The sequence below is a fragment of the Apteryx rowi genome, unplaced genomic scaffold (assembly GCF_003343035.1).
Source record: "Apteryx rowi isolate R43461 unplaced genomic scaffold, aptRow1 scaffold_309, whole genome shotgun sequence".
Lineage (NCBI taxonomy): Eukaryota > Metazoa > Chordata > Aves > Apterygiformes > Apterygidae > Apteryx > Apteryx rowi.
The window spans coordinates 896,856-920,828 of NW_020449519.1; the positions used below are offsets into that span (position 1 = coordinate 896,856).

General features: G+C 37.0%; 1 protein-coding gene across 1 annotated transcript in view; it reads right to left on the reverse strand.

Moving 5' to 3' along the window:
- The window catches only part of DGKB (diacylglycerol kinase beta), a gene marked incomplete at its 5' end in the record, with an annotated part of 289,302 nt that overhangs the window by 81,801 nt on the left and 183,528 nt on the right, over positions 1 to 23,973 (reverse strand). Inside the window, one exon of the mRNA XM_026070300.1 lies at positions 4,970 to 5,060. Coding sequence (XP_025926085.1) covers positions 4,970 to 5,060 — 91 coding nt within the window. The remainder of the gene's footprint in view (positions 1 to 4,969; positions 5,061 to 23,973) is intronic.

Genomic DNA, 23,973 nt, shown 5'->3' on the forward strand with positions numbered 1-23,973 from the left:
TCTTAGCACTGTTAATGGTTTATTCAAGGTTTACACTTAAAATATATATTTATATCTGGAAAGGAGGAATGAAATATGAATAGATTCTCATTCAGCAGGCAAAACATAATTACTATTCAGCCCTTGATTGCTTGATTAAGTGTGGGACCATTTGGTAGAGCCAGGTTGTTATTTGATGCTTATTCATTGACCCATCTGAAACACATTTGTGGATTTGTTGCAGCTATTAGCAGACAAACATTTATACTGCAAAATTTGCCATTGTAATAACTGGTAGTTTTTTCGTTGCTTCTTCCAGCTTAATTGTCTATCTTATGATTTTATAATGATACTTGCCATTATAATATCTGAGTCCCTTCCACATGAAACTGAATATAAAAATCCTTACATACACATCATAGAATTTCTGGTTATATTTAATACATAGCTTCATGGAAAAGGGTCTTAGCAGGCCGTGAGAGCATAGAACAGCACATAGATATTCGTGTCAACCCAAAGGCAAAACTTGCACGTTATGTAGAGCTATACTTGTAGGAGAATGGACCTTAACTTATCCGGCCTGTTTGCAGACAAACCGTGACACCTTCTCAGGTGGCAGAACAGCCTCCACAGGGAAAAGAGATGCAACTTTGGTTACTGTGTTTGGAAATATATTTGAATATGCATATGGAAGGCAAAGTGTCCAGATCTAAGCCAAAGGTCCAAAGAGTCACATTCTTATACCTTGATTAAAGGTAAATTAGCTTCACATCTCACAGCATATCTAAAACACAGAGATACCCTGGCAAGTCACACACCTTATTAGGTATAACAGCATATTTTAATGCATTAGTTCCTACTCCTTCAGTGTATGACTTGAGCATTGGAAGGGGTTCTTCAGGCCAGTGGGGGCTCCAGTCATGCATTCAAAACTGATTAAGGGCCTTATTTTGTAATTCCAATATACAATAATCAGGAAAAAACTGGAAAAATAATTAACTGTGCGTGAGTAATAGTCCACTGACATCTTGCAGCATGCTGCTCTGTGGGTCACTGGCACTTTTTCCTCTCTGTTTATTTAAGCTTTTATCATAGCTTTAAAAAAGCAAAGGAAAGTACAACTCACAAATAACTACACATATTTATTCATTTACTCTGAAACTTACTCAGATCACAAATCAGAACTATATTAATGCATATTCTGCATCTTTCTAATTCTTCTAACAGAACAATTTCAATATTTAGGTTCCATTTCATATTTGCTCTTCAAGAATTAAATTTTAAACCTGTGGATTATATTTATACAGAGAAAATTTTACAATGAAAAGACACATCTGGAAATGAGTTGGCAGTTGTGGCAACAAATGTAATTGAAAGTGTAACTTTTTAATCACAGTTTTTTTAAAAATAAAAATGGCATAGTTCTTCACTATTATTTTGGAAGCAAATTTGTACTTTTCCCTATATTTTATATGTATTAAATATTGAGATGATTTATTTTACTAAAAATTCTGCTCATGTGTATGCTCACTTACTGCTATACATTCTAGATAAACAGATATTAATTTCATAATTAAAAGTAATCTTGTGTAAATACCCTGCAGGCCTCAATGAATCAAACACATACTGTGTGTCAGGCCTCCCACTGTCTTCAAGTGGAATGTACTGGCTGGATAATTAGATAGTACATATTTTTTAACCTTATTTGCATGCATATTATATCTTTTGCACACTGACAAGCAGCAGTAACAACAAAAGTCAGATTACCACAGGGAATTCCCACAAAGAAGTCTTCATTCCTTATAATTTGCAGCCTAAATTAAAATAATTTGATCTTTGACAAGGATGAAATGTCAAGCAGAAGGGGGTCCTCTACAAGCCACGGCCTGTGGCTTCTGAAATCTGCCTAATTTATGTCAGTCACTTCTTGATACATATTTAAGTATTACACGAGAAAGATGATAAATATGCAATCTGACACCTTTGGTATTTCCCTGCTGTTAATTTATAAAGGTCTGGCATCCCCCAAACTGACTGGGATTATTTAAATAAAAGAAGGATTGTGAAATACGATGGTGCAGGGTCTGGCTTCCATTTTCACTCAATATTGAACACAGCAGGTAGTACACTAAGACAATTATTTGACTAGGCCTCAGAATCCCACAGTGATGCGTAACTTCCAGAATTAGTAAAGGAAGATTTCTTTTGTTCATATGCAGATGAGAAGTTTGCACTACAGGTAGCTTGCGCTGTCCTAACACATCCATATGCTACAGCAACAAAACGCAGATGTGTTCTGCTCCTTTATTTTGTTTCAAGGAATACAAAGATGCTGCTAAATATAAAAGCATGCTCTTAAAATGCAGAGCGTGCCTATTTGGGTTAGAAATAAACAGCAGTGCTTCTCGTTCTTTTTTGGGTGACTGGCCACAGTCCCCTTTTTGGCATTATCTTTTACACTTCATTCATTGTATTGAAAATATTTAGATCTTCTCTAGGTTGAGAACATAGCCATGCCCAAAAACGGCTGAAAAGCTTTGCTGTCTAAACAAATGCAATAGCATGCGAGAGAATATAACCTCTTTTCCCCACCTGTTAATATCAGGTGGTATCCTAAACTTCCTCTGGTCACATGATGCTTTTACAGCCCTGCAGGTATGTACCATACCATCTCCACTTATGCTGGATCTGTGCCTAGTCTAATTAAGTCTGCTTCACACACCTTACTTATTTTTTTGAAGTGGAAATAAAGTGTAAACTGGTAATCTGTAAAGTCTTAAGCCTCATTTACTGACACATTATGATAAAAAAAAAAAGCCCTATTTTTTTCCTTTAAAACCTATGATTATCTCATCACCTTTTTAGATCCCGATTTGGGAAAACATCCCTTATTCTGGATAATATTTTAGTCTACGCTACTTTGCCCGTTACCAAATAGGTGATTTTTTCTGTATCTTAAATACAGAATTTAGTAGGTGGATTTAGTGTTCTGCTTCTCAAACAGAAGAATAAATACAGGACTTAAGACACATGGATGCATATCAGGAAAACCAAGCTTACTCAGTTTAGAAATCAAATATATGGCTGAACACATAATTGCCTGCAGAATTCTTCATTGTGTTCTCCCAGCTCAGAGATACAGATCCTTAATCTTAATGTGTTTTGTTCATTCAAAATTTGGGTGTAGAGCATATGCGCTCTGTGTGCATTTTATTCCGAGTGAAATGCGGTGCAATTCATCAAGCTCTCATTTACAGCAACACTCCCGAACCCCAAGCAAGGGGCAGCAGGTTAAAAACCAGATGAAAACAGCATTTCACCCAAGTATTTATAATAAAAAAATGAGAAACGTTAAATACAAGCATATTCATGAGAATTGCTTGATTAAATGTAATTTACTCATAATAATGTCTGTAAATAACTTTCTCCTAACACTCTTTGTAAAAATTTTGGAAACTATGTCCCATATGATTTGCTTGCCTTCCTAATTGTAGGGCTAATGATAATGGTCAGCAAAAATTAAATGAATATTAATAAATATATCTTAAATATTGGCAATGTAATATTAATAAATATATCTTAAATATTGGCAATGTAATAATGTGATTGGTATTAATTGTTAATAAAAATAAAACTGGTATCAGCAACATCATGAATTTGTATGCATATTTATTTACAAATGGACATTAACAACATTTCATCACTCATCCAATGGTTACAGGTAGATGGCTAAAGAAGATCTTTTCTTACTAAGTGTCAAGCTATGTAAAATTTTAGCTGGGTATAAATATTTTCTTGGGAAAGCTTGCTCTTTAATTTGCACTTAATCAAAAGGTATAGTTAACCTGCAGGACATTCAGATCAAATCCAATCAATTCAGGTAAGCATTACTTCCAATAACTAATCAAATATTTCTCAGGCTGTATTTTCAGACCTGTATTTAAACTCAAATGTAGCACTGTCTTGGAAAGCAAAATTAGATTTTTTGTTTGTTTGTTTTTAAAGGAACATATYTAAATACTTTTCCATTTTAAGAAGAAACATAACAACAGACAGGCAAGTCTCTGGCAACACAGGTCTTACAATTTCAGTCTCAGTATCCTTCTCTATTCTACTACCATGGTCCCTTCAGATCACTTAAGTGCAAGCCTTTCAGCAGGCTTTGACCAGACTAATAGCTCTTACCATACCTTTCAGGCTGTCTTATACTACTATACAAACACCCTATTGACACGTGCAATTTCTCATTATTATTGGAAAAGCAAAGCACCATAATCCTCTTGAGAAATGGTTTCATTATTTAACTTAAATTCTCAAGTTTGTAGTTTCACTCATTTCACATTTTTCATTTATTTATAAGTATCAGTCCCCTCCAAACAGTTTACCTAGTGCAGCCACTTATTCTGTCAGGCATCAAAGTAGCAGTACATTATTTTAAATTCCTTTTTTGTCTGTAACTATCCCGTGTCTTTTCAGCTAATGTTCAGTGTATAATGGAAAGATGACCCCTTGTGCAGAGAGAAAAGATAGTTAATGAAGGGGAATGATTCCAAAAAATATATATTCTTTAACCTTTATTCAGGAAAGTAAGTACGATTTTAGGGAATTGAGTTTTAAAGGTTATAAAAACTTGGGACCTAGAAATAATAAGATTTTTTTTATTTTAATCCTGCAGCAGCTCTCACTCCCTCCAACAGTCTTTCATTTTTCCATCTGACCTAGCCGCACTCCTTATTGATTTCTAATGTTATAGTTCACCTCTTGACCTCGTCTACAGTATTAAGACTTCACTAATCATCAAACTGAACTTTGTCCCAGTGTTCAGGGCTACACTACAAATAGACATGTTAAAAATAATATTTTGGAATATAGGGTCGAAAGGATGTGCACTGCTTTGCCTTGTTGGATTCAGGCAGTCTGCACCCCTGCTCCCTGCATTTCAGCCAAACTAGTGACATTTCAAGGATAAAGGCAACAATTAGTTTCTTACTTCTATTTCTACAGATTCATGCAGCTTCTTACAGGTGGCTGAGAAAGTTTCCGAAGTGCCAAATTCAAAATACCAAAATTTGTTCTTCATTCTGAAACAAAAAAAAGAAAAGAAAAAGAAAGATCTTATTCACTATCAATATGTGACAAAAGTGATCATTCCGTCTTCTATTATAAGTAATGGCAAAGGCTTGGGAACATGTGATATCCCATTTGAAATAGATGAGCTCATAATTTTCAAAGCTTAAATGTTGGTGTCAAGTTGTATGATATCCCCTAAAGGGATGACAGGAATGTGTTGAACTGACAGGTTCAAATGTACCTTTGACTTTTCTTTTTCAGTGACTATCAGAATATTTTTTGTCACTTAACCAGTGACATGCCTCATAAAAATGTATCGATTTTATTTCGTGTCTTACACCTACTATATGTTTTCTGATTCATGGTTAAAATCTATCTCACAGAGTACTAGTATGTACAAGCAGGGCACTCCCCTCATGAAGAAAAGCTAAGACAAAAATGTAGCTTTCCCTAAGCTCAGTAAGTGGTTATTGTTCATGATGACAGATAAGACATTCAAAGAAAATAAAATTTCCAGACCTAACATCCTTTGGGTATTTTGCAGTAGGAKAGCTGTACTACCATATAGTTAACACACAGACACATTTAAAATGGGTGATGGAACTTGTATTTTGAAGTTCATTAATGGATTCTACAGAAAAATAAATCCACATACAAATGGTACTAAATTTCTTAAGTTATCATGACAGTGGGCAGAGATTACACTTTTTTCTTCTTAAATACATAAAGACTGCACTTCTGTTTTACTAGAATTATTACATACTGTTAAATACAATCAGGACATCAGTGGTACCATTTCATATAATTAAGTGTGGTTTTGTGTAACTATCATGAGTAATTATTATTCTGTAACAGAAAGAGAAGCTAAACTAAAAAAGACACTGAATTAGAATTCATTATTCACACTTAAGAATCAGATATGAACACAGCGCATCCACTTGTATAAATTATTCTCTGATACAAACACATCACAGTGTGCTTGAGCTGTAAGTAGGGAAGAGCAAAATACAGCTGTATATGACTGTCAAACATGCCAGCAAGAGTTATAAATCCTACCCTATTGGTAGGTATTTCAAACTACACATCAAAGTCTACTTAGCAGCTCTTAAAGTCCCAGCCATGCAGAGGGAGCAGGGCCACTGCAGTGTTTGCCATTCCCAGAAACCTGCTGGGAAGAGAGCCAGCGATTCCAGGTGCACTACAGAGGTGCCTCAGGGCATCCAACCCAGCAGCCTGCGCGGGCTGAGGAACACCAAAATAATAAAAGCACGATTTCTGACAAATGCAGTGCAACCATTTCCAAGAGCTTTTGCACAGAAATTCTGGACGCATTTGGAAACAATTTTTGCGAGCTGATTCTGGGGCCAGCCTGCTCTGGGATAAGTGGCATACACACCTACATGCTCACCTGGGATCAACTGCTCTATTTCTGCCATGAATATAAAGAAATTCAGAGTCCTTTCATTGCAAACAAGTGTGAACAAAATGCTAATTCCTATTGCGTCCCTTTGAAAAATTGGGATGCAGCTATTTTCCTGCTTCTTTCTCCACAGGGAGAATGAATAATGAAACAATAGGAAAAGTTGATTTAGGAATTCAGAAAAATACTTTGTCATTTCTTTTGATCCTGTTATTGAGTAAGATTAACAAGCCTTTGTATCTTCTCCTTTGAGAGCCTTTCCTCTTGCTATTCAGTTATTTTTACCACAAATGAAGCATCATTTCTTTCCTTTATTGCAAAGCCTGCTTTAAATTGACTTCTCAACACTGTATATAATAAATTCTTTGACTTGCAGAAAGCTAAAACAGACAGATATTTTAGAATCATTTTAGGTCATTAAGGATACATAGTGTCAAATTAATTTATTCATTTGACAGTGCACTCAGGTTTACTAGAAAATTCAGATCAATAAATAAAAACTTGTAGAATTATATGCTAGAATTATATTTATATACATTTATCAGGTGATTTTTTGATTGTAGATGTATTTCTTGTCATTGTGACATACCTACAAGATTCTATTATGCCCCCAAATGTAGTCTTGTGAGTCTGTCCTCCTTTCCCTAGCTGCAGACATTGGCTGTACCTCTTTTTTAAGGATAGATAGACAACCTACTTGATAACCTTTTCAGTACAAATAGATACAAATAACTTTATTCTTCATTTTGGAAAGGATCTACAACTCTCTTTACCAGCCATGAAATAGATTACATGTTTTTGTTCAAAAATATAAATAATTTTTATAGAACAGCAAATTAATTGATCCTTTCTTATACATAAAAACAAATTTAAAAGTAAAAAAATGATTACAGAGAAGAAATGAATACAAAGTATACAAACTTTCCACAGGCAAGACTGATCTTATCTTTATGCTAAATATGTTGTTTTGTATAACAGACAAAAACTTTTCTAAATTCATATCTTTCACCTGTGCTAATCTTTCAAATAGGTGAAGTTTATCTGCCTTATCAATGACAGCAGCAAATAGTGGAACAGTCCATTTAGAAGATTAACAAACTTTTCTCATTGCCATTCTCATTTCTTTCACAATGGTGTAAGTGAATTTTAGACTGGTAAACAAATACATATTTAATGATAATTTTGCAACAGTAAACCTGAAAGAAACTGAATCATGGGCTATTGTCATGTGTATTTTTTCCTACTGGACTAGCTGATAACTTAGAATTGTTCCAACATTGAATAAGAGATAATCAAAATAAGGATTAAGTCTACTCCAGGAAAAAAAAAAAACACTATATAACAGCACTTTTCTTTACAACACTGTTTTTGTTAGAATAGAAAAGGGAATAGCTTATTTTACAGGAAAGTGTATTTGCATATGTTTCAAAGTACATACCTAAATTCTTAACAAGACTTCTTGATTGAAAGTACAATATAAATAAAAGATGAATCATGATTAAAGGCTGACCCAACCCTATCTAATGCTGCTATTGGATTCCAGTATGCCAAGATATATACAGATGTAGGAATGATCAAAAAACCCCCAACAACTGTACTTCAAGAACCTAAGTACTTCCTTTGGTGGTGGTGTTCCATGCCAGTGCAGCATTGGCTAACTTTCTGATAAGTGGAGTGATCTTTCTGAACAGGGATGAAACAAATTGGCAATACAGTATGAAAAGGTTACTACTAAAATTTCATACACTCTTTCTGTACTGTGGATAAATATTAGAGTTTCTTTCTGTCTACTGAACACAACTGTTACACTTGATTGATTAACTAAAAAAAGTAGAGACCACTGTTTTCACCACGTAATCAAAAAAGTTTGGTTAGGGTGAATATTTCTCAGAAAAAGTTCAGGCTAATATTTGGTAATCAAGACAAAATGATCAAAATAGTCTGTGATATAGGTTTGCTCTATTATCAGTTAATCAGAACCCCCCCTACTGCTAAAACTATTTTATGTAACCTTTCTGATTAAGCAATTACAAGGCATATCATTGAAAAATTGTCCTGTATCTAAATATGGAAATGGTAAATACTTTATTCTACACCTGAAGAGCATATACACTTCATTACAGTACACACTCTCCTTCAGAACATGCATAACAATAGATCAGCAATAGGCTACTAACAAAAAGAGGTCAGAAAATAAAAAAGGATATCTTTAAACTTGAGAGGCAAATTCATACTCTGGCTTTAAGGGACAACAGGTTGGGGCAGTCATTTATTACTAATTTTGCAGGTTTAGCATCCTTTCCATTGCATTTTATTTATATTTCTTATTCATATCTTTCTTACCTATATTTATTATATTATATTTATTTACATCCTATATTAATTTTGCAGCATAAAGCATCAGTGATTTGAAATAAAAATTTCTACATCAGGAAATTTCTGACTCCTCTTTTTCTAAACATTTCAGCTGAAATTTTTTGATCATTTTTGAAAATGACACTGAGGAAAACCATGGCTTTTTGCTTATATTAAGTTTCTTTGATAACACATACTTTGAACTGTATTACTACTCCTGTACTTTCAGAGACGAGATTTTAAATTTAGTACCAGGATGGCCTTGCATAAAGAATATGCTTCTGGCCACCTGCATGAAAACACATACAGAATTTCACTGTATCATGATCATTTGGGAAAGAGTTCTTGGAAAACTTTACTTTGAACATTCTCACATGGCAGAGAAAGAAAAAACTTTTATCTCTAGTTATATCAAGCCAACACCTTTCATTCTTTCACCTATACAAACTATGGAGATTTTTATCCAAGAAACTACTACAGTTCTTAATTTTTCTCAGCTAATTCCTTGAAGAGTCCACCTCCAGGAAGCAATCTCTACCACAGATCTGCGCAAGAATTTCTGTTCATGTAGGAGAAGTTGTACTTTGCTACTTTGTTTCCTCCATAAACCATACTAGTCCCCAAAACATAACCCTAAACTCTATCTGCTTAAAAGCTTCTCTTTACTTAGCAATGCCGGTTGTTGCAGAAGTACCCTTTTTTTTGTGTGTGTGCGTCAGTCTCAAGAGCTGGTCTCAGACTATATCATAACTCATATAAATTTTCAACACAGAGCTCCCCTTCTAAGAGCCCTGTTCACGAACAACAGCATGCAGAATATAATGCATTTTAAAAAAGAGATATATTTTTYCCCCCCACAGGGAAAAAAGAGCGGGAAAGAAGAACCCCATAGAGTGGATGTTTCACATCTCATTCACCACAAAAATGGCAGAAATGTGGAGAAATGGAAGTGTGAGACAGAAAGATGTATTTCCACAGCAGAGAGATGTTCAAGGGCAGAAAGTGGTTGAGAAGTGTATGTGAAAAAATGGAGATCATCATCAGGGAGAACAGAGAACTCAAAGAGAGAGAAGAATGAGAAAAAAAATAGGAACCTAATTTCAAAATGTATTGAACTTCTGTTAAGCTGAAGGAAAAATGAGGATAAAATAGAGAAGGGATGGAAAAAAAAGAAAATAAACCTAAAGGGTGCCCAAAAGTACAAACTTACACTTTCGAAGTCTGAAAACATAGCAAAGTCTAGAAATGAAACTGGGAATACAGGAAATGTCATACTGGGCAAAAAACCCCTGAGCATCTGTTACAATATTCTGTCACTGACAGTGGCTAGTACCAGAGACTTCAGAGAAAGTGTAAAAATCCATGTAATATAGAGCTGGGAATAATCTAGCTCTAAAGAAGGTTTATTTACTTATTTATTTTAATTCAGACTGTGGTCATTATGCTATGAAGGAAAAAGCAATAAAAAAGAAAGGAAGAAAAACAAAAAAGTCAAATTTGGTGGAGAAAATTACCTTTGATTAAAAAAAAAAAAATCTTATTTATGTTACACTGTGGTTGTCTGCTGCTGACACGGTGTTCTGCTTTACTAGAGTTTGGTCTCTATTGCATTTTTTAAAAAGTCAGCACAGAAGGTCTAGTGTTAGTTAACCAATCCAAGGAATAAAAAGGTTGGTACCCAGAAACAATCGAAACATAAGCAGCTATAAAAGTCTCCATTTCTGCAACTGGGAATAAAACTGTCTTGGACCTCAACTATCTTATTTTCCTCAGGTCTTGGAAAAGTCTTCTTAGCTGTGGCTGAAATTGCAGCTTTTGGTCTATTGAGTTCCAGCCTGTGTGACATAAGACTAAATGAAGTAAAACTTACAGCAGCTTATATGTCAGGGTGATTGTGCTTTGTATTCTGGTAATAAAATGTGTTGGCACATTGGATTTTATCTAATTAAATAAATATCTAAAAATCTGATAAAATAAAATAAATTAAACTTCAGCTGCTAAAAAATACTTTAACATTTATTACAATTTTATATAAAGAATATTTTTATCAAGTCCTGTCCTTCTCACAGAAGTTTTCAATAGACAACATATTTTCCATCTTTTCTCACTGTTCATAAATCTATTATCTAGGTAATTTTATACTTAAGCAAAAATGATTTCACTGCAGCACATAATATATATTAATAAGAATGTATGACTTTTCTAATGTTCTTCTTTTCTTTCCACTTCTGTCTTAACAATCATATAATTCCTGTTCTGCTTTATAATGAATCATATGCAAAGGCAAGGAAATAGCCAGTGGAGATGCACATCCATAAGAGATTTATGTGTGACTGGCATGATTTTAATAGGGACATCTTTGTCAATTTTTTCTTTTTCCATTACCAACTGTACTTATGGCATATCTAAGTGTTAATCTCTTATGGTACATAGCATAAGCAGAGATTTTATAGCTAAGTCCAGAAAAGTTAAAATCCTGAAAGGACATCTCCAGTTTTACACAATAAATAAATTAAAAATTTCACATTTACATACAACAATACCACAAGGAGATGGAAAGTTACAGCCTAAAAGCTTACACCATTAAGTAAAATTTTGAGACTCTTTCTTCCTAATGATAATTAGTTCTACAACTACTGCTGCAAATCTGCATTTCACTCCATTTTCTCTCCTGCTTTACAGCACAGTTTTGTACTGTAGCTTGCACTGGAGTATGCAGCTGTTCTGCAATCTCTGCTGTCCACCTACCTGCTCAACTTTTCTAGGTTTCTGCCCAGTTTTCTCCAAACTGTCTGCAGTTTGTTAAAGCTTTAACAACCATCCTTCCCCACCTCCCCCTTTCACTTCTACTCCTACCTTCATCTGGGCTCTCATTCTCATCCATGAGTCCACTCTTGGACACCCTGTCAACTCCAATCATTTTCAGTAATAAACATGAATCATGAAGAGTTGCGAAAGAACCTCACAGGACTGAGTGACTGGGCAATAAAATCATAGATGAAATGTAATGTGGATAAAGGTAAAGTGATGCATAGAGGAAAAAAGAAAACAATGCTAATTTTACATACAGTAGTGGGCTTTCAGTGGGCTTCAGGGACGAGGTCTTGGGCTTACAACAGACAGTTGAATGAAATGTCAGAGCAGTGCTAAATAGCATTTGCATAWATTGAGTTGTGATGCTGAATACTATCTGTGGTTTTCCTCTCCCCAGACAGAAGGAGGGAGAGAGCAGAGAGAGAATAAAGGAGTACAATGTCTGAAGAAAGAAAACAGTGATGAGCAAAATAACTCTTCAGTCTAGAAAGGTGACAAAYGGAAGAGATACAACAGAGCTCTCTAAAATTATCCTTGCAGGGGGGAGGATGAGTAGGGAATAACTGTTCACTGTCTCTCCTGAGAAAAAGCTAGGATACATGAAATGGAGTGAAGAGGCAGTAGATAGAGCAAACAAAAGGTTCTTTACACAGTGTGCAGTTAAGATGCTAAACTCTTCGCTATGGGATGCTGAAAGCTTACATCACTTCAAAAGTGACTGTAGAAATTCATGGAATAGCCACTGAAGTCCACATAATAAAAGCACCATATATCACAGAATCACAGAATAGCTGGGGTTGGAAGGGACCTCTGGAGATCATATGGTCCAAGCCCCATGCTCAGGCAGGGTTAGCTAGAGCAGGCCGCCCAGGACCATGTCTGGTCGGGTTTTGAATATCTCCAAGCATGAGGACTCAACAACCTCTCTGGGCAATCTGTTCCAGTGTTCAACCACCTCACAGTGAAGAAGCATTTCATAATGTTCAGAGGGAATTTCTTGTGTTTCAGGTGCCCACTGCCTCTTGTCCTGTCACTGGGCACTACTGAGAAGAGTGTGACYCCATTCTCTTGACACCCTCCCATCAGATACTCATACACATTGATAAGATCACTGTGAGCCTTCTCTTCTCCAGGCTAAATAGTCACAGCTCTCTCAGCATCTGCTCATATGAGTTGCTGTAGCCCCTTAATCAGCTTTGTGTCCCTTTGCTGGATTCGCTCCTGTAAATCTATGTCTTTCTTATACTGCAGAGCCCAGAATTGGACACAGCACTTCAAATGTGGCCTCACCAGGGCTGAGTAGAGGGGAAGGACCACCTCCCTCGACCTCCTGGCAACACACTTTCTAATGCAGCCTAATAGCCTGATATTGTTGGCTGCCTTTGCCACAAGGGTGCACTGCTGGTTCATATCTAACTTGTTGTCCACCAGGACTCCCAAGTCCTTCTCTGCAAAGCTGCCCTCTAGCTGGTCATCCCCCAGCCTGTACTGGTGCATGGGGTTATTCCTTCCCAGGTGCAGGTCTCTGCACTTCCCTTTATTGAACTTCATGAGGTTCCTCTCTGCCCATTTCTCCACCCTATTGAGACTCCTCTGAATAGAAGCACAACTGTCTGGTGTATCTGCCACTTTGCCCAGTTCTGTGTCACCAGTGAACTTTCTGAGGGAGCATTTGGTCCCACCATCCAGGTATCAGTGAAGAGTTTAAACAATACTTGATCAAGTACTGGTGCATGAGGGACACCAACAGCCATTGGCCTCCAGCTGGACTTCATGTCACTGATCACCACCCTCTGACCTCGCCAGTTCAGCTAGTTTTCATTCCACCTCACCATCCACTTACCTAATTCATACTTCATCAGCTTGACAATGATGATGTTATGGGGGACAGTGTCAAAAGCCTTACTAAAATATCCACTGCTCTGCTCTCATCCACCAAGCCTGTCATCTCATCACGAAAGGCTATCAGATTGGTTAAGTATGATTTCTCCTTCATAAATCCATGTTGATTACCCCTAATAACCTTCCTGTCCTTCACGTTTTTGGAAATGGTTTCCAGGATTAGTTGCTCCACCATCTCCCCAAGGATCAAGGTGTGGTGACTGACCTGTAGTTTCCCAGATCCTCCTTCTTTCCCTCTTGAAGACAGGAGTGATGCTGGTTGTCTTCCAGTTCTCAGGAACCTCTCCCAATCACCATGACCTTTCAAAGACAATAGAGAGTAGCTGCCARTGACATTGACCACCTCTCTCTGCACTCATGGGTGCATCCCGTCAGGGTTCATGGACTTGTGTATGTCCAGGTTGCTGAAGTGTTCCCTAACCTCACCTTCTCCACCAAGGGAAAGTCTTCTTTGCTCCAGACTTCACCTCTGCTCTCAGGGCCTTGGGATTCCTGACGGCCAGTCATACCAGCAAAGACTGAGGAGAAAAAGGCATAGAGCACCTCTGCATTTTCTGTGATGTTTGCCACCAGGGTCCCTGCCCCATTCACCAGCAGGCCCACCTTTTCCCTCACCTTCCTTTTGATGCTGATGTACTGGCAGAAACCTTTCTTCTTGCCCTTCAAGTCCCTTGTCAGATTCAACTCCAAGAGTTGAATCTGTTAGCTCTCCTAACCCCCTCCCTTTATGTTTGGACAGTGTCTCCATATTCCTCCCGGGTCACCTGTCCCTGCTTCCACCTCTTGTACACTTCCTTTTTATGTCTGAGTTTAGCCAGGAGCTCCTTGCTCATCCATGCAGGCCTCCTGATGCCTTTGTTTGATTTCATGTTCTCCAAGATGGATCACTCTTGAGCTTAGAGGAAGATGATCCTTGAATATCAACCAGCTCTCTTGGACTCTTCTTCCCTTCAGGGCTGTATCCCCCAAGATTCTTCCAAGCAGGTCCATGAAGAGGCCAAAAGTCTGCTCTCCTGAAGTCTAGGGTCATGATCCTGCTTTCTCCTTTTTTCCCTCCTCACAGGATCCTGAACTCCACCAGCCTGGGGCTGCTGCAGCCAGCGCTTTTCCTGACTTTCACACCTCCATCCAGTTCTTCCCTGTTTGCAAGTAGGAGGTCCAGCAGAGTGCCTCTCCTCATCAGCTCCTCAGTCACCTGAGTTAGGATATTGGCATCAATGAACTCCAGAAAACTCCTGCATTGCTTGTGCCCTTCTGTATTGTCTCTCCAGCAGATATCGCGGTGGTTTGAGTTCCCCACAACGAYCAAGGCCTGCAAACATGAGCTTTCCGCCAGTTGTCTGAAGAAGGCCTCATCTACTTCTTCTTCCTGATCAGGTGATCTACAGGAGATGTCCACTACAACGTCACCCATGTTGGTCTGCCCTCTAATCCTCACCCATAAGCGCTCAGCTGGACCCAGGCAGAGCTCTGTTGCTCTCCCAGATAAACAGCAGCTCCCCCTCCTCACCTTCCTGACCTTCTGGCCTGTCSTTCCTAAACAGCCTGTATGCATCCATGGCAGCACTCCAGTCACGTGAGCTATCCCACTATGTCTCCATGACCCCAATGAGATTGTAGCCGTGTAACAGCTCACAGACCTCCTCTTCCTCCTTTTCTTCCCCACGCTGCATGTATTAGTGTACAGGCTTCAGAGAGGCACCCCAGCATGCTGTCTTCCTAGAAAAGGCATGAGAGCTTTCCCAATAATGTGGTCCCATAGGCACTTTCCTATTTGCTTGCATACACTTCGGACGATTCCACTTTGGCCCCATTTTGTTGGTCAAGCAGTSTCTTCTGATTACAAAACCCCAGACACTTTCTTGGAGCTGCCAAGCTCATCCATCACTTTCTTGCTTGACCATTGGTCATTCTCCCCTCTCCCATCATTCCTAGTTTAAAGCACTCCTTACCAGCTTAGCCAGCCTGCTGGCAAAGATACTTTTACCCCATTTTGTCAGGTGGATTCTATCTCTACAAAGCAGTTGTCAGCTCTTGAAGAAGGTCCCATGGTCACAGAAACTGAAACCCTGTTGTCGACACCAGCTTTGCAGCCCGTTTTTGACCTACAGGATCTGTTCAGTCCTCCTTGGCAAGATCAAGGAGAAGATCCCCTGGGCCCCTATGCCTTTGACCATTATCCCCAGAGCCATGTAGTCACACTGATACTTTCCAGGTCTCCCCTGGCAGTAGTGCCCACATGAAAAAGCAGCAGGGGGCAACAGGGAAATGTTATTATTAGTTATCCTGTTCTTACATTCTCTCCTTAGACTCATCAGTAGACAGCACTGGAGAGATGGCAGTTCACTAGATAGACCTTTGGCCTGACACAGGATGGGTTTTTTTTGTGTGTTCTTATATTTCTGGTCTAAACACATTTACTCTTTTCTGTCCTCTTTTCTTAATCCCTTTGCTTGATTATTTATTTCTTCTCAATAAATGCCTCRTCACACATAACTACTTATCTCGTGTGTCATCTTTCCATCTAGATTGAAATATTTGTACAGACAGCCTAGATATGGATAAAGTTGCTACACACATTTCCAACCATAGGTACTGATGTCCCCAAACATTGTATATATCTGTATGCATGCAGACAAAAAGTATAACAAATTCACCACACGTCTGTGCACTATTTCCTGACTTTGTTGGGCTACTGACCAGAATGTCATTTGTCTAGGTTTTCAAGATAAATAGTAGCCAGATCAGAAGCATTCCCTCTGTTAGTGCAACCAGAAAAACATGAGCAAAACCAGAATGATAATCTTATGCATAATCCACATTCTTCACTTACTAGTTGTCTATGAAACCTGTTTTATCTGGATTAACTATAATGCCTTTCTCACATACCCTTCTCACTCTCCAAACTCCAGTAGACTATAGAGAAGTCTACTACCAGCATCTACACAGAGAAGAATCTTATCCTAAAACACAAGCAAAAAATGACTATATTGCAATATAAACAACACTTCAATCATTATAAGAGCCTCTGGAGTACTGTGCTAGGTACTAGAATGCAGGATGAACTAGATGGCTTTTGAGTTGTATCTCAGATCGCGTCTGTTCTGTGCCAATATGCAACAGGATATATCTAGCTCATAAGAAAAAAAAAAGTTAATATATTTCTCCTAGAGTAATAGAAATTTGACACTCTCAACTGGCACAAATCACAGGAGGTTAGCCTACAGCACTTGGTATAAAACCCAGCTATTATAAAGAAGTGTGATACCTGGTGACTGATAATAGTTTATAAGACATTCTTCCATGTAACAGGGTACTGTTTCAGATCTACTATATGAGTATTTGATTTGAATAAGAAATTCTGGCATGTGGTTTTGAAAATATTCTGTTTTAAAAAAAGTTATCAGTAAGACTAAAAAAAATCTGCTTAGTTTCTCAAAAAAGTTTACAAGTAACCAATATGTTCATTATATCTGTGATTTAATCTGTCATTTTGCTCCATTAAATGAACTTTCTTGTAACACTTGTTAAATCCTTTGTGTTCATTCCCCATCATGAAGATTCCTGCTCTTATCATTTTACTTATTTTCATCCTGATATTTCCCTTCAATTTCCTTCCCAAATTCCCTAGTCTTGGGAGCAGATGCTGAGGCACCAATGACTCATTTATCTGAAGAGGTTTTTTAACATGAACAAAAATAAAGGCTATAAATGGTTCCTCACTTACCAGACTCAGTTGTACTAGAGAACCAACAAAGCTCTGTTTAAAAACCTCTCTGTATATATTAAAATAGACCCAGTAACTCAGAGCAAGGTCATAGAATTCACATTTCATCTTTAAATTATGTCAGACAAATAAAATAATTTTCCTTCCCCTTACCCCCTAATATCCTGGTATGTAAAAGCAGATATGACACTGAGTAGTACTTAAGTTAATGAGACCATTGTTAGAGCAATTTAGAGGTTCAGGTACAGGTTTACAAGAAGCAACTTCTCATTGGCTGCTTCAGACATACAATTACAGCTCTATTTTAGAAAAAAAAAGTTTTGTTTCCCTGTAAAACAGGTGTATATGTAATTAATTTATCCTTTTCTCTACACAATAATTTTAACTCCCATTGCAAAACTGAAGTATTTCAATACTGACATTCATTTCTGGCCAAAAAACCTCTCCGTTCCCTCAAAATATTTGAAACAACTCTTTGAAAAGCTTTGAAAAGCTTTTTATCATTCCCAGGTAGGACACAATGAGGAGATTAAGAAAAAAAATAAGAAGAAAGCAATCAGATGCTGCAAAGGAAACAATAAGCAGTTCTTGCAGGGGAGAAACCTCAGAGGCTGTGCAGGAGAAGATCTCCTTGGATAAAATCTCTTCAACTTAGGACCCCTTCAGAAATATTTAAGCCTGACAGGACACAGGCAGATCTAAACACCTCTGCCTGTCTGGATTCACCAGACTCTAAACCTTCCTCTTTTACTGATAGAACAGTTTAAGAAGCTTCATCCTCCTTAAGCTCCATTGCCTTCTGATTCCACCCCATGGAGAATCAAGAAGTGAGGAGATCACATCTAAGAATGAGATGGCTTTTCTAGGTTTTAGCTTGACACCATATTTAGACATTTAAGTGCATCTGTCTGCCTGTGAACGAGATATTTTTACTCCTATTCTCATTTTTATTCCCACGTCAAAAGACATATACTCAACAGAATTTAAGGTGACCACAGCAGAACTGGTCTCCAGGTTTCACTGACAGAAATACCTGGCTCTCAAGTGACTATAATGAGAGCACTGACATCTAGTTCATGTGCACACAAACACCTTCAGATGCCTAAATTTAGGTGTCTAATCTCAAACTGAATCTCACCTGTCTTGTTTCAAAGAATTTACACCTACATAGAAGAAAAGAAAAAAAAAAGAAAAAAAGAAAAAGGAAGTTCTGTTCTTCTTCATTTTACTTGCTGAAAGAGAAATACTTCTAAGTGTGAGGTTCTTAAATTAGGTGTCTAATTCTCAATAATTTCACTGGGACTAGGCATCTAAGTATCCTTATACCTAAGGCTTTAAGTAATTTACCACAGAAGAACAGGAACAGAACAAGAAACTGAACCCAGACCACCTGGGTTCCACTGTAGTACCTTAAATATAAAAGCTAACATAACCTTTCCCTATTCTCTAGGCTCCTCTTCTGGGAATTTTCAGATAAATATTTACCCTGTCTTTCTATCCAGGAAATCTATGGGCATTGTGCTTCATTATTTCCTATGCAACTGTTACAGTGCTACTGCTAGCTCTCAGGTGCAGACCATTAAGGGAAGAACAGGCAGATGAATCAGGTGACATACATGGGCCAAGATTCATTCTCTTTGTGAAATAAATTTCATAGTTATTAAATCCCTTTCTATTTTGTATGGTAGGATGGGGGAAGTTTTGTTTTTTTAAAATGCTACTGATTTTTCAGAAACCTGAAAATACTACCATTAATGCTATATTTGTGAGTCTGTAATTTTACACAACATTCTTTTCCTAAACAAACTGAACACAGTAGTCAGCTGTGGCTAAAAAAAAAGCTGTTTTGTAAATGTTTCTCATATGCAAAGACTTCAGAATGCATCTTTAGTATGGCAGAAGGTCTTTACTTAGTAGAAATCAGGACTTAGCATCATAAGTGCACATGGTTGCTGTATAAATAGTAGATTCTACTACTATAACCACTTACTACATTGCTTTTCAAAATACAAATCTAGAAAACTTTCTTCACTGAATGACACCTAAAAGGAGGAGGCAGCTGCCAGGGCGAGAGTAAAGCTGAGAGTACTGCAGTCTTTTTGCTCCTCTGTACATGTTACCGAGATTCTATTTCAAAAATCTTGTACAATCAGCAAATATCTACTCAAATACTTCTGTGCTATGCACATTGCATATCATTTGTTCCATTTGTTAGAATGTTGGGGTGAAAACACTTATTTTTGAATCCCTGTGCTTCCCTGCAATTTAAAATACATGTAATCAAGAAGAAATAGATATCTTTTCAAAAGCATACTTAATATAAATCTGTAAGATGGTATGTTCCTTCTACAGAACGTGCTTGTGATTATATACATTTCACTAAAGGGAAATCTATAGATATAGATCCCTTTTCACAGGGATATACACAAAGATCACTTCAAGAAATTTTCTGCCTTTCTAATTTTTGGATAATCATATGCTACAGGATTGTTAAATTTAGCACCAATGTATAGTAGGATTCTTTTCTGCAGCCAGAGAATTGGTGAGGAATCAACCTTTATGGGTGATAATTCTAAGCTATCAAGTAAGCCTAGTAATTAGACCTGTGTGTCTACCTAAATTATATTTGTCTTGTTCAGTGCCTTCAGTTTAACTTCTTACACTGCAGCTCCATATTGCATTTCTAATCATTACTTCACCCCTGCTTTTTAAAATCTATCACAGCTCCATGCTACCAGCTGTTGTTTTCTTTCCTAATGCACTTTACTTGTAAGAAGGAAAAAAAAAAAAAGAAAAGAACAAATCTGGATTTCTTTGAACCTTATTCTCACTCACTGTGAGTTGCTTTTCAGCTCACAGGACAAATGGAAGCAGTCATTCTTTGCTTTAAAGTCAGTAATACTTTAGGAGTGAAACTTGATAAGGAAATCATACATAGTCAACAAGGATTCAGTCATCTGGAGTTCTTGATCTGATTTGTTAAAATTTGTAGAATTCCAAAGACTGGTTAACTTGAAGATTGCACCAGTTTAACTGGTTTCTTAAACTTAAATAAGCAAGTACAGATTGCTAGGTGTATGCTATTGAGCCAAGAAACACAAATCAAGGGAGCTACTCATAAACAAACATAAAATGAAGCACTTATTTCTATGTTTGCAGAATTGGAACTCCAATTTAATATAAAAGTTAATAAATTTACATTAGTTAATCATTTGCTAACTGATCTAAGCTAAGCCAAAATAAGCCACTCTTAAATCAAAATTAAAATACATCTACCCTTATCTTTTGTTCCAGTTTAATCATTATACAGTTTGAATTAAAAAAGCAACAACAACAAGCAAAACAAACAGACAAACCTTATATTAAATTGGTACAACTATTATATAGGCAAAGGCTATTCAACATATAGAAAGCATCAACTTTTGTTAACATATGTGCATAGCTGTTTGTGAACTGTGAACAGATAAGTAAGGAAATATAAATTATCAGCACATAAAATGTGGCTTCATTAGGCTCACTGTAGTTACATGAGAAATACAGCTAAGTCTTCTAGCTGTATAGAGCTCATAGAACTTAACTTGCAGGCTTGGCTTTCTTTCAAAAAATCAAATGTTGAGAGTAAATTAAAGTACATAAACCTAGTCTCTAAAACAGGTCTTCAAAATGTCTTCTCCCATAAACTTTTTAGGACTGAAGAAAAGTAATAAAAAACATAAAATATGTTTCCACAACATTACATCAGAGAAAGGGCAAATGAATTTTTCAAAATCTAAAAAACAATGAACAACAAAACCACTCTGAGAAACCATGTTTGAAATGGCCTGTAAAATTTTCTACTTGGGACTTCACAGCATCATATACTAAATTCTTAAGTAAAAGCTTAGAATGCTGACTACAAAGGAGATGTTTTAAAAGAATAGTGTGCATCTAACTTTTCAATGGATCCTATCAACTGGGAATATAGTGATGCATCATTTTTCTTTATAACAGTGAGTGAAGAACCAAGAGGGAAGCATGTGCTGAGATTCTTAGCTTTTCTGTAGTTCCTTTGCATCAGTCTACCAGTACAAAGGGGCAGTAAAAATGACTATTATTGTTTTATTGTGTAAAAAAGTCCTCATGATTCTTACAGCAATGAAATTTTCTTGTTTTTTAGGGGTTTGGCCAGAGAAAGGGAAGATGCTGGAACATTTCTTTTTCCCATGAGTCCTCAGCTATGTAGTACAGCACTGAGGAGCTCATTTGCTAATTTATGCTAGAGATTGACTCACACAGCTTGGCCTAGGATTAATGAATCAGATGGCAGGAGAGGTGGCATAATGTACATACAGAATTTGAACTGTAACTGTTAGATTGAAAAGATCCGTATTTACACTTTCTTATGTGAGTGCTAGAGCTGGCTGTAATTATAGTTTTTGGGTAACATACATGTTTCTGTGTTAAGAAATAGGGAGCACATTAACTAAGAACATTTCAGGGAAGGGGGTGGAGGGGAGGGAAAAAAGCAAAACCTGTTTAGTGAAAATAGCATTGTCCTCACTAGGCAACAGAGGCTATTATATTATATTATATTATATTACGGCAGAACTATGCAATGCTTTCTGAAAAAAAGTTTAATCTTTGCAAGTGGACTTCCACAAACTATTCCTGCAGTTTTCATAAGTAGGAAATATAGCCTGTGTGTTTGTCATTAATATAAAATCGTGGCTTTATGTCTATGTAGGAATATTATTAACACACTTGTTCTACTTGCATAAGCTCTACAAGAACATGCAGAAGATTTTTTCCCTTTGATTTTGGTAAACCATCCTTTCTATTCAAAAGCCTTATACACTTGACAGTTTTTTATGTAAACCAAAGTCACTTGTCAGACAGGTTATCTTTAGATTTCTCTCCCTGTAAATAATTAACATACCATTTTTCCCTTAACTGTGTCTGTAAGTGTGGAATTGTGCTCAGCAGCATTTCTTAAAGATTGTCTAATTTTGCAAATGTTTCTTTCAAAAATCTCAGCCTGTTTCTTCTCTGAGTTCTTCCTTAGAGCTAGAAATTTGCCGTATGAAGCATCACGGACAATTGTCACGTGACAAATTACTGTCTTCATCCATCAAATATTAAAGCTGCTCACTACTGACCTTGAACACCACTTATGCTCCCCTAGCCAGGGCCCTTTTCTAAGTCAGCAGGGTGCAGCTGGCACAAATTCAGCTCAGCAATCAGATTTATACTGGTTCGCAAAACTGGAGACATTTAAAAGCACTGTGTCTCGTGAAGTACAACTAGAGTCTTGACCACTCTTTAGAAAGGTGCCCAACACCTGACTGTTCCTACTGAGGAGTGTTACCTGCTCTCATTGATTTGCAACAAAGTATTTCTCAATAAGTATTTCCACTTAACATTTACTCTCAGGGAACCTGTGTAGTGGGAGATATTTACGAGTTGCTTTCAGCTTAAAAATAAATCACCTCTAATTCCTCTAAGCAAAATCAATCAAAAGTCTGTAAAAAATGGACTGGTTGTTTGGTCGATTCTGGCTGAAAAGTAAACAGCACTTCAGCTTTTCTCCACCATTAAGGTCTAAATGGCCTAGAAAGTAAATCAATATCTCCAGTCAGCCTTCTGGCTATTGTTTAGCCAGTAGATATGGATTTTCTCTAGCTTACTGCACTCCTTTGGGACTAACCTGAAATCCTCAGAGAGTAATAATAAGTTCGTTATCTAGTTCAGCTCTCTGTTGTACATTTAAATGGACCACATCCATCAGCAGCGCTTGTTAAAGGACAATAACATCCCATTCAACCTATTTCACAATGAAATAGTTGCAACACATGATGGAGAAATTATTATAAAAATCATATTTGTTTTCAAGTTATTAAAAATAAAATATCACAAATGAGGAAAAAGAGTAAATAAGGATTTTTTCTAGATATGAAACCTTATTTCTTCATTAATGAGTTAAATTGTGGTGAGCTTTATTTCTGTCATACATCATACAATCTTTCATTATTCATATCAATCTGTTTCAAATATTTCTGGTTAAATACCGCTGCGAAGCAGGCAGCTGTCAGAACCAATCAGTACTTTTTTGTCATTCCTGAGCTACCAGATGTTTGCTGGACCAAAATGATTTTCCCTCTCCCTACCTAGGAGTGAACAAGAAAGCTCTCTTATGTTTATACACTGAAGTTTTAAAGGGCTTTAGTCTCAGATCATAGAATCTGTACTGTGCTCTCAGCCAGAGATAGTTACAGTCTCTGATCTGAGCACTCCGTCTTATTGTGTACCCACATTTTCTCTGATAAAGGTATGCAGTCCATCACAAAATGACAAATAAAACATTACTTTTACAGCTTTAATATTTCCTGAACATTTCAGAAACATTACCTAGTAACTAAACTCTAGTTACTCTGAGGATTTTAAAAAACACTTACTCGTTGCTGTGAATAGATCCACACTTTAATTTATTCACAGGAAGACCAGTGTCTGCTGGGGAATGTGAATGCATTTTATCTATGGCCTCATATTCAGTCCTCAGACGGGTTATACAAATATATTTAAGAGTCACAGCCACAACTGGCACAGGTTCTTTTCTCTAATTCCAGAATTAGTAGGAAGAATGAGACAGGAAAAGGACTGGGGGTATGGCCCTATTCAGGCTAGYGTTTTGAAGAGCAATAGTTACTATAAGTAACCATACTTTCTTCTT